Source organism: Lycium barbarum, chromosome 7 (genome assembly GCF_019175385.1).
Source record: "Lycium barbarum isolate Lr01 chromosome 7, ASM1917538v2, whole genome shotgun sequence".
Taxonomy (NCBI): domain Eukaryota; kingdom Viridiplantae; phylum Streptophyta; class Magnoliopsida; order Solanales; family Solanaceae; genus Lycium; species Lycium barbarum.
The window spans coordinates 128499616-128519845 of NC_083343.1; the positions used below are offsets into that span (position 1 = coordinate 128499616).

General features: G+C 34.8%; 1 protein-coding gene across 1 annotated transcript; it reads right to left on the minus strand.

Annotated features, from left to right (window-relative positions):
• Nucleotides 1-2461: 2461 nt before the first annotated feature.
• On the minus strand, nt 2462-17321 carry LOC132604347 (protein BLISTER-like). The gene is made up of 13 exons (XM_060317829.1): nt 16957-17321; nt 13213-13918; nt 12530-13053; nt 11041-11160; nt 10258-10323; nt 9212-9322; nt 7865-7941; nt 7093-7160; nt 6839-6952; nt 6558-6736; nt 5893-5961; nt 3655-3810; nt 2462-3087 (listed from the first exon to the last, which is right to left on the minus strand). The coding sequence occupies exons 1-13, from the start codon at nt 17011-17013 to the stop codon at nt 3007-3009; spliced, it is 2328 nt and encodes a 775-aa protein (XP_060173812.1). The 5' UTR covers nt 17014-17321; the 3' UTR covers nt 2462-3006.
• Nucleotides 17322-20230: the final 2909 nt, after the last annotated feature.

The window sequence follows — 20230 nt, forward strand, 5'->3', positions numbered from 1 at the left end:
TATTTTCAATTTTAATCTATTAAACATTATTATGTTATTGAACATTGTGTTATTGATGTTATTGAACATTTTGTTATAATTGTAATGTATTTTCAATTCTAAATTATTATATTATTGAACATTGTGTTATTTATTAACAACATATTATATTTTATATTTGCACTTTTCATTTTTTTGATGGTTATAATTTTTATATAATTATAACTTATAATAAAATTAACTTACAATTTTATATAAAAATAATATATAGGAAAATTAATTTATAAAAATTATACTCCAAAATTAAGATGTAAAAAATTAATATTATAAAGATATTACATAAAAAATAATTAGGTATATTAGGGACCTAAATGAAAAAAATTAAAATTTATAATATGTTAAATTAAAATTTTTATATAATAATAAAATATTGATGAAAGTAATAGTGTTGGTAATAGTGTTACAACAAATTTGGTGTAACACTATTTATACACCAAAATGGTGTGTAAGAAATAGTGTTGAATTGGAGCATCAAAACACCAAATAGTACACTAAAATAACATTTGGTGTAAGAAATGGTGTTGGGTTACAGATGGTCTGATTAGAGGTATTCCGAGGTATTCTTCCTAAAAACTACCTAGGAGGCTAGGACTAATGATTTTCTAAGACAATACTAGACATTAAAAAAACTTATCACAATCATACTAGAGAATAATGTCTTCTGGTGCGAGTGCTCTTAGGCCATAGCTAGATTGAAGCACTAACACATTTACAAATATTTTAATGTTTTATTGTCATACATCGCATATTGGGTATTTCAAAATTCTAGGCAGGCCAACAATCTAACTAAATATAGTACTACTAAGCTTGTTTTATTCAAGGAAGAAAAAGAAGGTAAGCCTTTGTTTTCTAGTGATCCATCAAGGCATCAACAACATTTCCATAAAGATGCTACTATAGGTTTTACTCAGTGGTCCATATAAACTAAAGAAAAGTTATTTTACTAATGAGACTTGCAATATAAAGTACACATACAAAAATATAAAGGAATTCAACATCTAATCTATATATAGAGATGGTATATATATATATATATATATATATATTACTACTATATATAAGGGAAAACTTAGGGACTTTTGTACTCCTCACAAGAATTTTCAATTTTTTTTAAAAAATTTAATTAATTACTTTTAGGTTCTAATCTTATTTATTTAAGTCAATTTTTTTTGTTTTTGTTTTTAAGGTCTACTTTTCAAAAACTATCGAACCTCCTACCTCATTTTCCACGTTCTTTGGTTTTCTATTTGGTGCTCGATATCCGCATTTGAGCCCAATTAATCCAGATAATTCGCATTGTATAGCACTCCCTCCAAAGATTTTTTCTATATCCATGTTCGAACCCCTGATCCCTAATTAAAGGAGAAGCAGCTCCATTCGCTGTACAAGTTAAATTATGTATTTGTCTTAAAAGTTCATTAACTATGTATAGATTATTTATTTAGAGCTAAATAACTTTAGAAAATTAGGAGACATAACTTATAAATGTCAAATTCTGGATCCGCATTTGATTTGAAGTAAATAATTTCATCAAAATGGAAAAATTTTAATTGCACTCCTTTAAATACATGAAATTTAATTATTACTAACGTAATTACCCACTTGTGGGACTACAATAGGTATATGATTGTTGTTGTTGTATACTTGTACTAACACAAATTATATTTCTTTAATTAAAATATCTATTTTTATATCTTAAGTTTAAGCCCGAGCTTAGTACGAGTCTCACATAACTAGTATATATATATGTAGATACACACACATAAAAGCTAATTTAACCTTATATATAATTATAAATTTTCTGCGAAAGTGTCCGGGTGAAGGTGTTGTGCCGCACGGCGATCCATGTATCTACGACGAATCTAATAATTGTCAAAGACAATTCTTCAACAGTTAGGTACTATGAGAAAAATGTGCACTACAACGAAATTGATGTTTACCAACAACATGAAGATTTAATCTTCAAGTCAGCAGAGTGGTTTCAATTGGCTTTTCTTATTCAGAAAATTCTGAGTAGTTCAACTGGATTGATCAAACGCGTGCAGAAGCTTCTGATAAAAATCGAACCTTACACGTGGCAGATCTATAGCACAAAAACCTATGAGTTTACAAATATTTGACTATAAATTATTATTATATATTAACTGACGTATATTAAAGTTGAGACTTTACTATTGAGTTACTACCCAGTTCCTTTAGACTTAATGATACACTAGCTGCCTTTTGTCTTTTGTTAAACAAACAAATTCATTTAAAGAATCTTCTCACAATCCTTTTGACGTAGTGTTAGAACAACACTGTTGTATTCACCTGTGTTAAATTGTGCAAAGCGTTTGTAACATGGATAAATTGATGAGATTGTTGACAAAATTTTATGTCATTAGACATTTGGATTGCCACACACACACATCACACAGTTGACAGTGTCCAATGAATTGACGAGATCATTCTTTTGATATATTAGGTTGGGTTTTAGGCCTAAAAACAAATACATTAGTACTAAGACAAAACCAAAAGTAAAAGAGCATCATTTCTCGAATGTAAATGATAGTACATTTGATCCTTTTCCTCTTTTTTCCCCTATTAATTCACAAGTAAAACTATATCTTCTAAATATAATATAAACCAAACTTCATCTCGAGTCTCTCTGCAGTAATATTTCATCACCCCTTAGTTTCTCTATGGCAATTTCTGATCATCTCTGATCTCCCCATTCAGTATTCGGCAGGTAGAAAGAACAGAAGGGAAGGTTCTGCTTTGTTGCTGAATCCGTGAAGTAATTTATCATATATTTCTAAATGCCTCTTAGAAGCAATTTGCTTCTACTGGGAAAAAAAATGGGACTGTTAATCACTAATGGTACACATAAACCATCTCCATCTGGCCACCAAAAATACAAGGCGCAAAGGAGAAAAAAGAGCTTATGATGTATAACATTCCTTGAACACTCAAACTCCATCATGGAAACTAAATAAGCTTGCTGGTTCTCCGCCTTGATGGCCCTCCAGGAAATAGCTTCATCATCCATCCCAAGACCCGCTCAACCACCTGATGCAAAAGAAGGAACGTATACTCAAAGATGAGGCAACAACTATCAATTAACAATGAGATTAGGAGGCCTAAGAGTGAGAATGGTTGACAAAAAGAATGAAAATTGGATAACCAGCTGACAAGCTGGGTTATACTGTTATTCCGAGATCTCTAAATGGCACAAATCTACAAAAGGAAAGAATTTGTTGGAAAAAAGAGTGCTTGATTGGTTCAAGAAAGCACAAAGCACTAGTCCTTTAGGTAGATTCTTTGAGGCACTGCTGCTTATAGTCATTGCTGTGACTTGCTAAGCTATGTAAGAACTTCCAAAATTTGCGGATGAAAAACAGGTATAAGTATTTTACATCGAAATACAAGGTGAGATAGAAGCAAAACTGTAAATATTGATAGATAAAAGGGGCAACAATAACTTTAAGAGGATGTTTTTTTTTTTTTTTAAATAACAAAGAGGATGGCATTTTACAAGCATATGGAAGCAGTTATATTTACAATTCATATTACAGTACAAGAAAGGTTCACACAGCATCGCTATAGGATGATCAGTTTCAGGGTAGGTAATTTTACCTCATCACCTTCATCAGCATATGTGGTGCTGTCCTGCACAGATAGAACATCTGGTTGCCTTGCTTGGTTGTTACCAGTTGCCATGCTTTGAGCTGTCAAAAGCTCTAATCTTTGTGTTTGAGCTTCAAGCTTTCGGGTTAAGTCCTTGTTTAACTCCTTTATTCCGCAAGGAACAAAAGAAATATCCACCAAACAAGTGTAGAGAGAGAATATGAGTATCTTCCTTTAAACTAGCAAAGTGAACTTCCTGAATAATTACACTTCCCAACACAAAGCACAACATGAAGATTGATAGATGTTGAAGAAACATGTGCAAACATATTAGAGGGCTGGCTTACAAAAAGGAGACGTGCAGGGGTGGATCTATGTAGTGGCTTGAGGATGTCATGCCACCCGGACGCTCGGGTAAAATTTTATATATGTATAGGTATTTTACATAATATTGTCTATATATAGAGCGAATGGCACCCAAAGTCAAAAATTGACTCAAGGTGCCACGGTTAAAGTGCCAAAGCCCCAGGCACCAGATGCAGGATCGAGCCTCAGTAGGGGAGTGTTATGCAGTTTATATGATCCTTATCCGTTTTATTCCCTTTTGTTTCCTATCGGTCTCCTTTTCTTAATTTCTTTTATTCCTTCTATTCCCTCTCTTTACAAATTCATTTCTATTATTTATTAAATTATGTGTGGCCACACCAGAAGTGACAGGATTAGGAATGAGGCTATTCGGGACAAGGTGGGAGTGGCCTCGGTGGAAGACAAGATGCGGGAAGCGAGACTGAGATGGTTTGGACATGTGAAGAGAAGAGACACGGACGCCCCAGTGCGGAGGCGCGAGAGGTTGGCCATGGATGGTTTCAGAAGAGGTAGGGGTAGGCCGAAGAAATATTGGGGAAAGGTGATTAGACAGGACATGGGGCAGTTACGGCTTAGCGAGGACATGACCTTAGATAGGAGGGTTTGGAGGACCCACATTAGGGTAGAAGGCTAGTAGATAGTCTCAGTATCCTTCCTTATTAGTAGGCGCATTATTGCAGTATAATTTCTTGTGCTCTGATTTCTATTATTATCTGTTATTTCCTGTACTTTGATTATTCTATTTTATCTGTGTCGCTTTCGTTATTTGCATTTCCATATCGCTTTGAATTTCTTAACATTATCTGACCTCTTTTTATGCTTTTTATTGAGCCGAGGGTCTTTCGGAAACAGCCGTCCTACCTTGGTAGGAGTAAGGTCTGCGTACGCTCTACCCTCCACAGACCCCACGTTGTGGGATTTCATTGGGTTGTTGTTGTTGTATTAAATTATGTAGCTGCTCCTTTTTTTTTTTCTTTCTAGACCTTCAAAAAAAATTTTTAGATGCGAGTCTTAATTATATTCTATTTTTATCCATCTAGTGTTATTTTTTTTTCTTGATTCTCAAATTCTAATCTAAGCTATATGTAAATCAAAGGGTGTATTTGCTAATTTAATTTATTTTTACATAATCACATTATTCAATAGAATTCATCAAAAGAATTAGATCGACTTGGATGAAGTTATTTAGTTTAGTGATCACGTGTTTATTTATGCACCAAAAATAGTGATCACGTGTTTATTTAGATAGGAGGGTTTGGAGGACCCAGATTAGGGTAGAAGGCTAGTAGATAGTCTCGTTATCCTTCCTTATTAGTAGTCGCATTATCGCAGTATAATTTCTTGTGCTCTGATTTCTGCTATTATCTGTTATTTCATTTCCATATCGCTTTGAATCTCTTAGCCTTATCAGACCTCTTTTTCTGTTTTTTATTGAGCCGAGGGTCTTTCGGAAACAGCCGTCCTACCTTGGTAGGAGTAAGGTCTGCGTACACTCTACCCTCCCCAGACCCCATGTTGTGGGATTTCACTGGGTTGTTGTTGTTGTAGAGTAACTAATTCAAAATGGACGAACTGAACCGACCCAAATAAATTCAAACGACTAAATGTACACCCTACTTCAATCTTCTTCAGTAGTATTCGGTCTGAATTAAACATAGTGGCAGCCGTAGTGATCAAATTCTGGATCCGCCTCTGCAGACGTGGCCCAGAAAATGTTACGTTTGCAATTATTCATTGGTGGGTTAAATAGAAGCAACAGAGAGGGAAAAAGATGCAAGAGAATCTTAAAGGTGAAAAAATAATTTGACTCACATATTAGATCCAAAAGAAAAATAATTGGATGAAAATACTGACAAGTGACAAGGATATCCCTCAAATTACCTGCAGCTCAGAGCACTGAGATGATTCCAGTGACAAGGCTTTCATCAACTCTTCTTTCTCCAAGGCTAACTATAAGCATCAAAGTTGGAACAAATTTATTCAATTCTTTGGTATGGTAAAAAAGTCTTAAAATATACAGAACATCTAAGCAGCTATGTTGCTTGTCGAATGTCGGATACGGGTACGGATCTAGAGGTCGGATTCGGTATAATCTAAATTTTAAGATTCGGGGGTACGGATCTAGGTGCGGATACGGGTGCGGGGATTCGGCTAAAATAATTCAAAATTATAAGAAAAATAACTAAATCTATGCCTAGAAATAAAAAACAAAAATAATTTTTTATAGTTATGTTTCATTGATAATTAAATTTTAATTTTTAATTAACTTGAAACTCTTCTAGATACAATAAGTGTCCACTCTTCAAGAGCTCTCCGTTTCTTTCAATTTAGCCTCAAATGTTTTCTCAGATTGGTCCATGGATTTGGTCAAAGTATCCAATGTCGTTTGACCAGATCCGACACGAATCCGGTGTCGGTGTCGGTGTCGGTGTCGTGTCGGACACGGGTACGGCAGCAAAAGTGAAGGGTCCGAGCAACATAGCTACGCAGACAACGAAGTTGATGAAGCAATGATAAAAATCAAGGGTTTTATGCAAAGAATCTACCTCAGAAATCAATGTATTGATGCTTTGAATCATCCTTATCTGATCTGGAGGAATGGCTGTCGATAAACTTTCAAGACTGAGCTGGTCATTCTCAGACAGATATGAAAAAGTGGGTCCCTCAGTACTGTGGGCTCCCAAGTTAGGGTCATCTATGGTAGTATTTACAATTTTTTCTTCACCTGAATCCATACAACACCATATAATTGAATTCTATGGAAATGCAAAAACAAATATAAAGAGGCATCCTGAAGATGTAATCTGTGAAATCTGAAACCACATACGGAGATCCTCTGTTGAAGTTGATACATCTTTTTTACTAGGCATACTCCTGCTAACATCAGCTGACTTGCCATTATCAGAAGTTTTTCGTAGTTTCGCCTGCAAGAGCTTCTTTTCTGTTGAGAGAAAGACAGCAAGATGTTACACGTACAAGAAACTGGTGAGGAAAGAAATAGCAACTCTATATCACTCTAAACCAAGTACAAGCAAAATCACTCAAGCCCAAAAAAATGTTCTTTAGCTATCAGCATCTTACCTTCTTTTAGAGCATCAATTGTTGACAATAGATCCTGACGTTCCCTTCCAAGGCTAGCCATTTTCTTCCTGCAGAAATTAAGAGAAAGTTGAATCTTGAATGAGATCAACACCCACATTTAATGCAATTTAAAAGTCAATGAGTAAGGCAAAACGACTCAATTCTGACTTCTAAAATATCAATGTTCACCTTAATGCTAACCTTGCTATTATAGATTTATACTACAAGTAGATGGAAGTAACCGATATGCCTTACAACAACCACTAAAATTTATTCCATTGCAAGCACCAGAAAATGCACAGAAAGTTTTTGCCAGCACTTCAATATTATATGAAAGTGAATGGAGTACCTCTAATGTACAGCACATCCACAATATGGGTGTTAAAAAAAATAGACATGAATATCTAGTATGTGGGTTATCCCTATCATAGTAATAAATATTAACTTCATTAAAATGATTTTGCTATCTTGTTTTTTTTTTTTTTTTGAGTAAAGATTTTGCTATCTTGTTCCCCTTAGCTTTTATCCCCAGTTATGATATCTTCTCTGTTATAAGTGACTCCCACCTGCATCTAACAAGAAACAACAAAACCAAAAACCATTTTCCATTCTCACTCCAAAGAAAAAGGGGTGCGCCCCACTCTCCCTAAAGGTTGGGTTGTCCAGAAAGGACAAGGCAATGGATAAAGGAGATATGGGAGGAGGGGATGAACAAATAAAAGCGAAAGATGACTGTGACCAAATCGTGTTCACAGTAAAGCTTTGAGCATACTTGAAAGAAGATATTTCAGCTTGTGATTTCTCTAATTCCCTCTCCAGTTTAAGCTCATTAGATCTCAGACGAAGTGCCTGCAAGATTGGTTAGACAAGAGTTATTATCTCAAAGTGGATAAAATTATCATCTATCAGCAAATAAATGGTCGCACTTAATCATCAATTCTGAAGAAAAGAAATCTAGAAAAGGCACAATCACAAAAAGGTGAGTAGACAGTCCCAAAATTCTGATACCAACAGGAAATATAATCAAACAAGAAACACGAAAGCAGCCATTCACACTGATTCAAAGGAAAAACAAAAAAGACAACAAACATTGGACATATACCTTACCCAGGTCAGCATCTTGATCCAAGTGATTTTAAATTTTATTTCCAAAGCATTAAAAGAAGGACAAAATATCAGACTTCACATACCCACCCACCCCCCGGTATTACATGTAGCAAACATTTATCAAAAACTAAGTATTACATGTGACAGGCATTGAAAGATACATCAGTGAGGACTTAGGGTGTGTTCAGTACGGAGGAAAATGTTTTCCTAGAAAATGTGTTCTTGGAAAATAAGTGAATTTCTACTTATTTTCTCATGTTCGTTTGGGTAGTGGAAAATAAGTGAATTTCTTACTTATTTTCTCATGTTCGTTAGGGTGGTTAGTGAAATGCCACTTGTGTACTTGTTTTCCCTACTTTGATTAGGGAAGTCATTTTCCCCATTTTTAAGGAACTTGTTTTTCTAAGAAAAGTGTTTTCCAAAATTTTTGACCAAACGAACATGAGAAAATTGGAAAATGTTTTCCTCCACACCGAATACACCCTTAGTAGAGAATGTGAAACAAAAATTCAAGTCAAATTTAACCCTCTTGCAAATTTCTGGACAATTGATGAAAAAAAGGCTAAATTCTTTGCATACGACCAATGCTAATTTATGAGGCTACCATATGGGTTCTTACATAGCCTCACTCTACACTTTAAAGTGAATATAGCAAGTGACTCCGCATTAGATGTGTTGGGTAATCAATACAACAGACTTTGCTGGCTACACTCACAAAACTAAGTTTGCTTGAAAGTTCAACAAACATGAAATATCAATAAAAACTAAACTCTATCAACAATTAGATTTTAAATATGATATTTCTAGTGGAATACAATTCCCTTTTTTTTAAAAAAAAAAAGGTATGTCCTCTTCCAAAAGTATAAGCAAAAAAGACTATGTTTAACTTAACTTTCTCTTTTAATGAAATAGGATAACTAAGCAGTTATAAATGATGTTGAAACTCATTTAATATAAAATAAGGGCTTTGTGAAGGATTGGGTCAATACAAGGCAATTCGATGGTTGGTTACCTTCTCTTCCAATCCAATCACTTCAGAAGCCAATAGCTTAGCACGTTCATCTGCAGCGTTACATTCCAATTGTACGTTTGCATATTCCATTTTCACGGCTTTAAGTTCAACCTGCTTACATTAGATGCAACAAAGAAAATCACATACCTCAAGGATTATGGTAAGAATCAAGTCCATTACTATGAATAGTTTAAACTCAACAGGCTATGTTAGTACAAAGATAGCTTGTCAGACATCTCAAGTAATCTCAATATATTTTTGAACAGTATGAGAAACCAGTTCATTGCACAATTCCAATTCCAAAAGTGTTCTCCACCATAAGGGTTGCAGCTGTATCCTTGAATATAGAGTTAAGAATCTTAAGATGAACGAACACATGCTTCAACAGGCATTAACATAGAACATACGGTTCAAATGGTACACATTTACAAAATTTGTATCTGGAAAGCCATTCAACATCACTTAGAGAATTTGTTGCACCTTGCTGACCAAATTCAGACAAAACAAAGGTTCACGAAGCCCCCTCAAAAGAAAAGGAAGAAAGAGGGGTGACCAAGATCTAAGGTTAATGTCCAAGTTTTTATTGTCAGAAATTTATTTTTAATAAAAATATAAACCACCTATCTGACATACTTAGACAAGAATAATAATTGGATGCTTCAAATCAACTCTCTAGGTCAATCAGATAATTATTTGTGACGATGCATTTCTTTTAAGATGAGCAATGTACGGAATGCCTGATCACAAATATTTCTGCTGTTTAGAAACAAACGAACAAATTTACACTTAACTTTACGAGACATCCTTCTTGTGCTACCACTTTTAAGATGTCATAACGACAATAGTAAAGCAAATAGGTCATTTCATTCCTTTGCCGATCAACTTGAAAATGCACCCAGATAAAATCAGTAGAAGACACTGACACCAACACACCGATTGACCGTTTTAGCTATGTTGTGCAATGTAACTTAAGGTGTACATTCAATAAGGAATAAGGATCAGCGAAAATAGCAATAATTGGAAGAACAATCAAGATTTGTACAAACCAGTTGTGCTTTAATTTCTTCCTGCAGTTTTTCTATGTCGGCCTTTAATTGGGTAACAAAACTGCCCTGCAAAAGAAAATTAAGCAACTGATTGAAGCAAGAATATCATTTCTTTTAATTCTTGACAAAATATTTCGAGAATGTTAGACATGTACAAACTATAGTTAGCGCAACAAATGTTAGCTGGTGTTACATGAGCAAACCCTCAAGGAGAAGACATGGACCACTTGTTGCTACACTATCAGGTTGTTAATAACCTGAATCTCTTTGGAGTACAGTAGTTAACATCAGTTATAGTTAAGGATGTGGCATTCAGCTGGGCTTTTAGAAGAAGCAAAAAGAAGATGCTAGATACTTTGGGGGTAAGGAATGGAAGATCCTTTGAAGGAAAATGATTTGTTGAAATGAAGGCATATCTTGTGTTCTTAATTTTTCAGTGCACCCACGAGGTTCCTTTTAGTATAGATGATTTTCTTTGAGAATGAAAAAAGAAAAAAAGGCATCTCTACTAGCAGGAACCTCATGGGTGCACCAAAAAATTAATAACACAATATATATACACACATTGACACACATATATATGGAATGGATTTTACACAAAAACAGCAAAAGAATTTCCTATTTGCAAACTGTTGGATCAGTGATTAACGACTAAACTAACTTGGCCAATGTACTACATATTTCAAGCTTTCACAGTATATAATTCATTCAACTTCCTTTAAGCCTAATTATGTGTTTTTTGTGCGTGGGTATATATGTTCTATATATGAACAGAATGTGTACCTGTTGATTATAACTCTCCGTCAGGGATGAATTTTCAGCAGCTAGAGACTCTGCTAGAGCTCGTGAAGCCTCAAGAGCACGTTGTGAAGAGAACTTCTCTTGTGTTAAATCTTCAATATGCTGTCAAAAATGCAAAACTACACATCATGCAACTACTTAACAATTTAAGACCCTGCTGCAAAATCCTATATCCTTGAGAGTCATGCAATCATGCATGTCCTCTATTATCCTCATTCACTGCCCCTCAATGTAAATGCAAGAAACCGTTCTTAATCTTGCCAGTTTCTCTGACAAGCACTTCAAGAGTGCTCTTGTACTGACAAACATTCAACAGGAGAAATGACTATCAGATAGAGGTGAGTATTCTAGCGCTAGTAAACAAAGGATCTTCTTTTAAGATTAAAGAACAAGAGATGTAATTGGCCAGTGTTCACTTCACATCAGAGTCTATTTCGTTGAGCTTAATCTGTGTACAAATGCAGACCCTTCCAAGTGCATGTACAACACATAAAAATTAAACCAAATCTGATTAATGCACACCTCGAGGTTAACGGCAGTATTCTAGCGTACTGACATCTTTTTGCATCGGGTTCAACTTTATCGAGCCACAATCAACTATATTTACTAATGAAACTTTTCAGTCTTCATATTTCAATGTGAAAGACTCAAAATCTTGCATTCAATTCAGAATCTGCATCATTGGACACCATACAGAAATTTGGTAGCTCAACTTCTGCAGTCCTCTCCAAGACAAATCACATAACTGGTAACTGGACGGCTTTATTATTAGTGCAACATTCTGATTACTAAGAATAATTTTCAACAATATTCAAATTATAATGCTTTTGCTGACAAGACATCACAACTCCCCCAGCGCCTAAGAGTCGGCCTAGTGGTCAATGAAGTAGGTTGAGAACCATGAGGTCTCACATTCAAATCCAGCAAAGACAAAAACCCTAGGTTATTTCTTCCCATCTGTCCTAGCCTTGGTGGACAGAGTTACCCGGTACCTGTAGCTGGTGGGAGGTAGCAGGTACCTTATGGAATTAGTCGAGGTGCGCGCAAGCTGGCCGGACACCATAATTAATTTTTTTAAAATAAATAATAATAACAATAAAAAATTAAAAAATAAAAACATCACAACTCACCCTAAGCTTTAAAAATAAAAGAAGGAAAGAAGAGAAACAAAGGGGAAAAAGAGTATGAAAAGAAAGTAAAGAAGGATTCATAACATCCTAGCCAAACGGAGAAAGCCAGCTTCATAAAGGGACAATTGATAGAGACAATTTAAAATGACTAAGCCAAACAAAAGGAAAAGGTTTCATCCTCATAGACTGATTTCTGTAAATATGCAATATCCTGAAGCAGCACAGTGCTTTTCATATATTAGCCATCAAATAGCAGTATTTTCAAACTCAATTTTGACTTCGAAGACATCCTGACCTAGATTTATCACTTTCTAAAGCAAGGGAAATAAATGTAGAGAAACCTGTTCTAAAGCAGCAAAATCTTCATTCTGTTTTTGTGCAAAAGAATGATAATGGTTGTCCATGTTCCCCGTGTCTTTCTCAGTATGATGATTCAACTGATCAGACCCATTAACAGAAAAAGTTGAAGAATTCATCATGTTCCTGGAGTTGGATGATTCCGAAGTGTCCATGGGATGAACCTTTGGATCAAATCTGTCTGCAGAAACTGATTCAGCTGGAGAAGGGGATACCGCAGGAACTTTTGGAATGTTGATTGAATCAAGGAAAGATGGACGAGATCTCCTCCCAACAGTGGGTGGAGACAATTTTGAATTACAAGAAGAAGTTCTTGCTTCAGAAATGATTCCATCATATTTAGAATCAGATGCCCAAGAAGAAGAATTATTGGTCATGTAAAAACCAGAGGCGTTAAGCTGGTCATACCCAATATCAGAAACCATAGAACTATTAGCTTCCATAGCACCGTTTTTTTGCCCAGCTTCTGACGAAAAATTTGTACTGCTGGTTGCGGGGCGCATACAATCTATCAAAAAAAGGGGAATAGATGTCAGATTATGCAAACCCAATTGATTAACTAGATAGATGAATAGCACATAAGCAATGAGGTTTGCTAGGTAAAAGGAACACACAATACAAAGGATAAAAGGAGGTTAAAATGAAATCCAACATACCACAAAATTACCTTCATATGATGAGGAAGTTAACCCACTAGACCAACGATTCATATAACCTGGTTTTTCTTGCAGACGAGGATCAACAGAGTTTTCAGGTGAAAGATCCATTCTGTTGTCTTCCTCTTGTACGCTTTTACCCAGACCATCATGAGTAAATAGACCGGCAATTTTACTGTAACTGGGGTTTGATGACAGAAAATTAGCTGTAGAATGACTAGTATTAAATCCAAATCCAACACTTCCTAAGGCTCCACCATTCTCCGTCTTCTCAGAGGAATTATAACTGTCGCTGAATTGTTCAGACAACTTTGGATTCTCATCACCCTTAAACACTTTATCTCCAGAATGAGACGACACAGAGATGGAAGAATCAAAACCATGATTGTTTCCACTAGCAGTAGAAGTAGCGCTAGCATCATTGTCGTTGCTATATAAACTATGAGTAGAACTAGCATTAGCATCATAAGAAGAAGCAAAGCCACTCTTCTGCACAAGATCAGGATTCTTGAAATCATGCGTAACATCTACTCGAGATAACTCTAAAACAGCTCCATCAACTGCATCAGATGTACCAGCTCCGCGAGAGTCAGTGATTCTTGTGTGTTCATTTTCCAAAGGTTGATTCTCAAACCCTCCATCTGTACTGTGAGCTCGATTTTTGGAAGTTGACTTTTTAGCCCTCTCTGCTGCTCTTTGTTTACGGAACTCTTCCAGCTGCAAATGATACAACATAAAGAACTATAAGATCAAAGAAAAATTACAGCAAAATTTTAATAAAAGGAAGAGCCATTCTATATTTAGAATTCAGGCAAGACAATTGCAAATTAACCACATCGATAGGACGACAAGAAGGGCGGCAGAGCCAACAAGGTTTTGACTGTTAAAGGAAAATTAGGTCATGGCTTCTTACGATACTCCAACTCATGATGATTAGCAATTTATCTACCATTACGAAAAGGCATGAAGCATGAGACAAAAACAAGATCCAACAATTAAGCTTCGGTAGTGGCAGCAACTATCTTGATTGATCAATGAAAATGACTTGGATTAAATGTTTTCTAAAACCGCACTGGATCTATGAGAGAAGCTCATAGATGGCTAGGCTTCTTTGGAATCACGGAATATGATTTGGAGAATGATTGGAGTTAACGTGTCTGGCAAGCAAGAGATCACCCCTCACCAGAGCATAGAACAAGATCGTCTTTTCTTGAAACCATGAAAAATATCAACTGTTTCGAGTCTAATTATTTCCAACTCGGGCACTTACTCAATATAAAGCTAAAGCCCATATAAGTAATGTGCAGTAAAAAGCTTGTAATGCCTATCTCGTATCATTCATCTTATTGGCGTGACCCATACAAAGTAAGTATAAGTATCTTCTGAATAAATTTGTTACGTGTTAAAAATCAGTGAGGTTTACTCTTCCTTTTCGATACCCGTGGAACTACTGTCGAACCTTACCTGTTCTTATTATTCCACCTAGATAAATATAAATGGACAAATTGATTGTTTTAGCAGACGTGTTCCGAGCCCGATGAACGTAAAAGAGAAGATCTATTGATTTGAAATTCGGACCGATTAAGGCTCAATGGTTCTTTATCCTTTGGATCGGTCCATGAATACTTTATACAACGATCACATGTTGCATATTCGACTGAACTCAATCCAAGACAAAGCATCCAAAACTGAGTAGCTCAAGAAGCAACTTATTCAAGTGTCACTACTCACTAGTGTCACCTACCTTTCTTCATTTCATACCAGTTCCCTTTACATATTGTGATATTAGAGGCTCTCTCGCCGACATAGAAAATGGTGTATCGAATGATAACTTTCCCTCGCATCTCACCCAAGTAGAACTTCTATGACTGCTGAAAGATTATTCAAACTAGTATAAAAGAAAACTGTGCTACAAGATGTGTTCTTAAGCAACAACCTCATTTTTTGATGCGACTAATTATGTAGCTGAAACTTGCACCAAGGGACTGAAATCAGTGTTGTCAAAGGCGAAAAGCTCTAAAAAGCGATTTATGTCAATTGAGCCTTTAAACGCAAAGCGGATTTAAGTGTGGGCTTCAGTAAGAAAAGGCGCTATGAAAAGGAAAAAATATATATATATATGTATAGATGTAATTCAGTAATAGGTAACAAATTCATTCATACAGCCTGTTTGGTTGGGCTTAAAAAAAGCAGTTTATAAGCTGAAAACAGCTTATAAGCTGCTTTAAATAAGCTAAGCCAAACGGGGCCAATTATTTTTTTTTGGCTTATTTTAAGCACAAAATGACTTATAAGCTAGCCAGCCAAACACTAAAAAAACTGAAAACAACTTATAAGCTATTTTCAGCAACTTATAAGCCAATCCAAACGGGCTCATAGTGTTTTCCTTAAAAACTAATACACTTATTTGCCAATTAAATTTGTTGTTTACTACCTCTCCATCGTACAATAGACCCTAGTGGTCCGGCCCTTCCCCGGACCCCGCGCATAGCGGGAGCTTAGTGCACCGGGCTGCCTTTTTTTTTACCTCTCCATTCAAGCTAGAACTCATGGGCAATGGTCCAATGGATGTGCAAGCCTTAGTGCCTTGCCTACAACACATCTTAAGAGACGTGAAGCGCCCTCCGTGAGCTTTCTGAGCTTCAGAGCTTAAGCACACCTTAAAAAAGTCTTTGACAATACTAACTGAAATTTTGCTTAAAATGGGGTGCAGTAACCGCAGTTAGATCATTCCACCCTTTATTATAGCATTTATTCAAAGGAAAAGCTAACATAAAAGCATATCAGAGCAGCCCATCTTAAAATTTTCCCATCATCAGGACACATCAATAGGTGTTGTCTCTGTGTGACCTATAGGTCACAGATTCGATCCGTGGAAGCAGAATAAGAGATTCATATCTCAGATAACGATCAAATCAACAAAGTCAATTATCAGCTAATGCCCATATACTTTGGCATTCTTCACACCCCAAATGACTTCCAAAGAACCTTGTATAGTTATGTAACACATTTATTACTCAATTCGGGACTAACCACAAGCATTTAATGTGTTCAAACCTAACCCGAGAACTGTCTACATCACACCCCTTGGAGTGCGGCCCTTCCCTGGACACAAAATGCTTTGTGCTCCGGCCTGCCCTATTTTGACATATCAATACTATTTTTTGTTAATCTAAGTACGAAAAAAAAAAAAAGTCTAGCTGGCAATTCCCACAGTACCACAAATCATAACAAGCTCATTCATATTATTCAAAAAAAAAAAAAAAAAAAAAATTAAGTAAACCAATCATAGCTCAATTACAACACTAGTTGGGCTCGACTATATGAATCCTCAATAACCATTCAACATTTTCCACCAATTCCATCCCAATACTCAGCGAAATTTTCAAAAATATACAGCCCAACATAAATATTACGCCACGTAGCCCAATATACAACATTATACCTGGGGAAAGCATAGCCCAATATACAACATTATACCTGGGGAAAGCATCATACATTATGTATCAACCTTGTATAGTGTATAAAAGATGTTTATACACAAATATGGACTAAACCTGGTAACAAACTCAAATTTTGGGCTACATGGCGTAAATATTTTCTCCCAGTAGACACAGAGCGTAATTTTCTCATAATGATAACATAAAACAATAATCAAATAACTAGTCAAAACATCCTATAAATCAAAATCATTAATTGTTTTCCAAACAATCCAACTAAATAAATAAATTAAATTAAATACAAAATATTAATACCTTTTTTTTCCCAGCTTGTAAATGCTCTTGTTTTCGCATCACCTGAGCCGAAGCCATTAAATCCAAATTAAATAAAAGAATTAATTTAATTCATAATTATCAGATCAATTAGCAATGTAATTGAATCTGTAGATCAAAATTTTGGTGCACAAATGGAATGAATAAAGGACTGAATTGTCGGTTCCCGGTAATTAATGGGTGAAAATTTGAAATTTTTAAAAGATTGAGGTGGAAAAAGAACCCTAAATTCGATTAAAGGGAATCAATAAATTTGATTAGAGGTAATCAATTTTTGATTTTTGAAGCAGATCTCTCTCTCATTTCCCTTATTTTACTATATACTCTAATTTATTATAATCTTTTAATCTCTTTTTTTTTCCCTTTCTTTTTCTTTAAGGTTGATATATTTATTTATTTATTTCAAGTTTTTGGGCTGAAATATACTCTCCGTCTCAATTTATGTGGCACATTTTGAATTTTCGATATTCAAACTAGTTTTTCTTTGACAATAGTTTTTTCATATATTTTTTAAATAATTTTTGTTTAATCTTTGATATTTTGTTATCATATTTCTTTTGATATCATGCTTCAAATTTTTTTCTTTTCTTTTGAGCCGATCGGAAAATAACCTCTCTACCCACAAATGTACCCCAGTCCCACTTATGCGACTACACTAGGTATATTGTTGTTGTATCTTTTAAATATTTTGAGTTATCTATTACTGTAACTTATGGTACTTTTTATAGAGTTTCCAAATATGTAAATTTTATTTCGAAAAACTTAAAAATTTCATGATCGAGTTTACTATTAAAATTAAACTGTTTGACTCTCAAAATTTGAATTGTATCACATAAATCGGGACAGATTGAGTATAGTTTATTGCACGCGATAAACTGCAACAGGAAATTTTGTAACACAAGAAAAAAAAAAACAATGAGGCAGCATTTCCTTAAAACGTTAAGTATAATTTTGGAAAGTTGTTACTCTATTGAATTGGTAGGTAGATTTTTTTTTTTTTTCCCTAAGCTTCTGCTTAAACTTTAAGGTAATGGGAGAGAAGGCTATTGATAGATAATAAAAGAGTTCGTAATGTCATGAATGAAACTAATAATTTTTTAGTTGAGGACATGTACTCCTTCACTTAAGATAAATTTGACTTCTATAGATAAATTAGTAGATATTTTAGTCTCATCTTTCACCTACTCTAATCTTGCTAAATTGAGAGCCTAAATCTTAAAATTGTAGAGCCACATAACTTGAGCCTGAAATTTGCACTTCTCAAATTTACGCAACCAAAAAGGGCCAAGTATAGTTATAAACTATCACGATCCTAGATTGCCTGAATATTGGGGAACCTATTGTGAAGATATCGAGATGTTTAATAAATCGTTGGCTCATTCCAAGTTTAAGGATTGTACATTAATAAAATGCTGCATGGTTTTCAAAAAGAGTTTAAATTTTGTGCATTGTCACGTGGAGTATTATTTATTGGGAAAGGGTCAAAAATATCCATCTACTTTATTTTAATGGCTAAAAATATTTTTCATTAAATTTTGAGTCATTTATGTCCTTGCCGTTGTGAAAGTTAATAAATATAGCTTCATTTGACGGAAATCTCAAATTGATTTAAATAACCCAGTTTCACAAAAAGTAACTCACGCTCATATTTTACCTGCCCCGACCCGCTTCCTATAATAATCCAAGAGCCTGTTTGGATGGGCTTATGCCTATAAGCTGCAAACAACTTATAAGCTAAAAAAATAAGTTGGGTAGTCTAACTTATTTTTTTTAGCTTATAAGCTGTTTTCAGCTTATAAGCTGTTTTAAATAAGCTAAGTTAAATGGGCTCAATTATTTTTTTAAGCTTATTTTAAGCATAAAATGACTTTAAGCTGGCCAGCCAAACACTAAAAAAAAATTGAAAACAGCTTATAAGTAACTTATAAGCCAATCCAAACGGGCTCCAAGTCTTCTTTCTCTCTCATACTTTCTTAATCAACGAGATTATTAGTGCATATTGAATAGGTAGTTTTAGTTACAACAAATGCATATTATATGGTGTATCATCAATGTATACACATCAATGTATTACGGATGAAATGAACATGAAACCCGCAACTAACTTAAGCGAAAATGTCTATGTGTTAGATTTATCTACAAGAATTTCATGTGATTAATTGGTAACTTCATCACAGCATAAGCTAAGCTAAAAAAAAGTTACATAGTGAGATAGCAGTGAGCATTTTAACAGTTCTCACACAACTCTATATGCAGCAACCATTGGCAGAAGAATATATCCAACACCTATTGGTGAGTTGAGTTGTTTCAGCTAAAGATCCTTACCCAGCCAAAAGCGAATGGAAGGTTGATGCCACTGTAGATGCTTGAGAGCACAGCCAAATGAGGATACACCCAATGGAAGTAAAGAGGATGACCTGGTGGTGACATTCTAAGGCATTTGACAGTGGCGGCAACTGTCGGGATTCGGAAAGAAAATGGGAGAAGTGGTTGGTCGGAGATGGAGTTCGCGGGGCGGTGAGCTTGAGAGCTAAGTTGCTAGAGGAGAAAATATGAGAGAGAAGGAATACTTGGGTATTTTAGGAGGCAGGTCGGAGTGGGTAAAATATGAGAATGGATTATTTTTTGTGAAATCGGGTTATTTAAATTAATTTGGGAAATTATATATTTGTTAACTTTCATAATTGTACATGCATAAATGACCCAAAATTATAATGGAGGATTTTTTAGCCATTAAAGCAAAGTAGAGAGATATTTTTGACTCTTTCCCTTATTTATTTATTTATTTATACCGTTAGATAAATTAATTTGCAATAACAGATTACCGGCTTTTTCTTAATCTTATTTTATTGGGAAAAGGTGCAATTATGCCCTTAAACTTTGCAATTTAGAGCAGATATACCCTTTATTAAAAAATGGTGTATATCTTGTGTCGTTATAAAATTGTGCAAATATATTCCTGCCGTAACACAAATGGTGACAATATAGCCTTTTCGTTGATGGATTTAAAAAAAAAATCATTTAGCTTATCTTTTAATTAAAAAAATGCAATGTTTTAAAAAAAATCAAAGTCTGCCGTTTCGCAAAGTCTTACCTTGCAAATTTTTAGTTTTATAACTAAATCAAAATTTTAATTCAAAACCTCAAGATATTTTAGACGAATAATAAAAATTAAAGAGTATCCCAAAGACGGACAATCGCGCATATTGCCCCAAGCCCCCAAGATATGAGCATTCGTGCGAATGACCCAATGTCT

What these genes read in the sequence shown, in the direction of transcription:
- LOC132604347 (XM_060317829.1), bottom strand. Translation starts at nt 17,013, where the DNA reads ATGGCTTCGGCTCAGGTGATGCGAAAACAAGAGCATTTACAAGCTGGG. An exon ending in ATTTTGCTGCTTTAGAACAG is followed by an intron (nt 11,161 to 12,529) that starts GTTTCTCTACAT and finishes CATTTTTGACAG; the next exon opens with CATATTGAAGATTTAACACA. An exon ending in ATGCTGATGAAGGTGATGAG is followed by an intron (nt 3,088 to 3,654) that starts GTAAAATTACCT and finishes CTTTTGCATCAG; the next exon opens with GTGGTTGAGCGGGTCTTGGG.